General features: G+C 39.7%; 1 protein-coding gene across 1 annotated transcript in view; it reads left to right on the forward strand.

Moving 5' to 3' along the window:
• The first annotated feature begins 561 nt into the window (after nucleotides 1-561).
• The window catches only part of LOC143040334 (uncharacterized), a 3,668-nt gene continuing 1,729 nt past the window's right edge, over nucleotides 562-2,500 (forward strand). Inside the window, exons 1-2 of the mRNA XM_076211273.1 lie at nucleotides 562-1,035; nucleotides 1,206-2,500. The exon at nucleotides 1,206-2,500 is cut by the window's right edge and continues 1,729 nt beyond it. Of these exons, the coding sequence (XP_076067388.1) occupies nucleotides 1,225-2,500 (1,276 nt within the window). The 5' untranslated portion in view covers nucleotides 562-1,035; nucleotides 1,206-1,224. The remainder of the gene's footprint in view (nucleotides 1,036-1,205) is intronic.

A 2,500-nucleotide genomic window follows, 5' to 3' on the forward strand; every position in this document is an offset into this window, starting at 1 on the left:
GAAACTATTGTTTTCAGAGAAGGTTAAATAATTTTATGGATGGGGATGAAGGTGATTCTGGACACGTAACTGCCTTGTGTAAGCCTTATGGTCTCTTGCAGGGTTTTTTTCCATTCTTATGTACTTACGTTCTCTTATCCTGACTCATAGTCATGAATTTTAATCAGTGACCTACCAGTTATAATTCTCTTCTGGCAATCACCAGAAGATTTCCTTCAGTGGCAGAGGAAGCACCATTCTGAATAAAATTATCTGGTACTAGAAAAAAAAACATATATAAATATATATGTGTGTGTGTGTGTGTGTGTGTGTGTGTGTGTGTGTGTGTGTGTGTGTGTGTGTGTGTGTGTGTGTGTGTGTGTGTGTGTGTGTGTGTATGTATATAAATAGATAAATAGATAAATAAATAAACAAATAAAAATAAATAAGATTAACCTCATCACTTCATCGTCATACAACTACGACAGCCATTTTCGTATCCATGTAATACTTTTCCTTGAATAATCTGCCTGTTGTCAGACACTTCCTCTCCATGGCCCTGCGCCAGATGCGTTGGGCATCGAGCTCGACTCTTAATGTGCTATGTTTATTATAAATGCGTAGCAAAATACCTCTACATTGTAAACGTCTCTGATTCATATGGAAGTTTACTGTCACTACTAAAAAAAATTCATTCATAACCTAGTATAAGCTATGAATATTTGGAGCGAGTTTGCTATGTCTGTGGTCCCAGCGTCACCTGCATGTGAAAATAGAATACAAAGTTGCCATATTCACTGAAACTATTATACATGACCACATCTTTCTCTTACACAAAAAGATAGAACTTGATTCTTCTCGTAAGCTTTATTCCCATGTGAGGTCAAAGTCAAAGTACATTTCAAAAAGGGAACTTAAATAAGAAATTGTAAAATAGTTGAAATGTACAATTTGGCAATCCACTTCGGGAGTCGTCGCTTTGCTAAAGTGAGTGTTATTGCTGTGGTGAGCAACAAACAACTTCTCACAAACCGAAGCTTCTTCCTCTGTAGTTCGGTAAGAAATTATATTACAACTGTTAGCGTAAATATGCAAGTTTAGACAGAGCAAGAATGGTATCATAGCTTAATATTCAATATCCGCGAACACTCTAAGTCCAATATATTTTTCTTTAACTTTCTAATGGCATGCATGTAAAGCTGAAGAGTGTTTCCTTTTACTTACAGGATCAGACAGCCAGTAACGATGAGGAAAACAAAAACGTTATCTTGTCAAAGTCTTGAGACCCTGGTTAAATATGTAATAAACGCATTTATTTACAACGTTAAACAAAGAAAACGGTTTTCAGAAATGTGTCAGAGAGAATGTGAGGGACAAACTACAAGAAAACGATCAGCCAGTCCTTGTCATGAAATTGCAAAGAAAAGAAAATTGAATGAGGAGGAAGCATGCGAGGATCGTGAACACGAAACAAACACAGAAAATCAAAGAGACGTGGTTACAAAGAAACGAAAGTATGATGACGAAAGTGAAAATGAAAGTGGCGAAGAGGAATTAGAGAATCAGAAACGACTTAGGAATGATCAACAAAATATGCCAATCCCACAAACATCGGGATATCGTGATATCAAATTTCATCACTTATTCATCGTTGAGGACAAAATCACGACTTATTTGAGTGCACTCCCAGTAAGTCAGTGGCGGGAACTTACTGGCTCCATGCTCAAACGAGTACAAGAGCTAATCCTGACTGAAAATGACAATGTTACTATCTCAGACTTGATCAAAGTTATACGCTGCCTCTTTTGCGGGAAGCTGTGTGATTTTTCGACCGACGATTTTCCATTTGACACCGAAGACTACACCGATGTTGTCATCAGTGCGATAAGAAAAGCAGTAAACCTAGAACGACTCTCGTTTTCTTTGCCGCTGAAGGACGAGGTGAAAAAGGGGATACTGACAGAAAACTTATCCCATTTGGGCCGCCTACAGATTCTTCATTTCATGGCAAAAGACAGATATTCCTTCCACTGGGTGCTCCCCACCATAGCACGCTTCTGCACCGGTATCAAGGAACTCAAAATAATATATGACGCTTCTGAATTCAAGGAAGATGAAAATATTCGATGCCTACAAAATTGCTCATGCCTTACCCATCTTGATCTCTTCAGCTACTCCGGCAGAAGTGAACTGAAGGATATTACCTATCTTCTGGAAAACTTTGTCCACATAAAGCACTTCTTCCACAAAGAACTCCCAAATGCTATCATGAGTCTTTACGATGAGTGGACATCGCGGCGGTGGGTGTCTTCAAATGACTCCGGAGGACAACAGTACAACAGTACAACCAACACAGAAGAAACAGCTGAGGTGAAAGGAGAACGTGGCCTCGAGTCGTCCAGAGGAAGGGCCCTCTGGAAAGTCTTATCTCTGGAAAGTCTGGACCTCTGCTGCTGCCAGAGAGGTGTTGGTTTCCAGCTGATGTACTTACCCGGCACCTACCTGGAGTCCATCGCTCACC

This window comes from Oratosquilla oratoria, chromosome 28 (assembly GCF_046742065.1).
Source record: "Oratosquilla oratoria isolate Oo_2021 chromosome 28, ASM4674206v1, whole genome shotgun sequence".
NCBI classification, from domain to species: Eukaryota; Metazoa; Arthropoda; class Malacostraca; order Stomatopoda; family Squillidae; genus Oratosquilla; species Oratosquilla oratoria.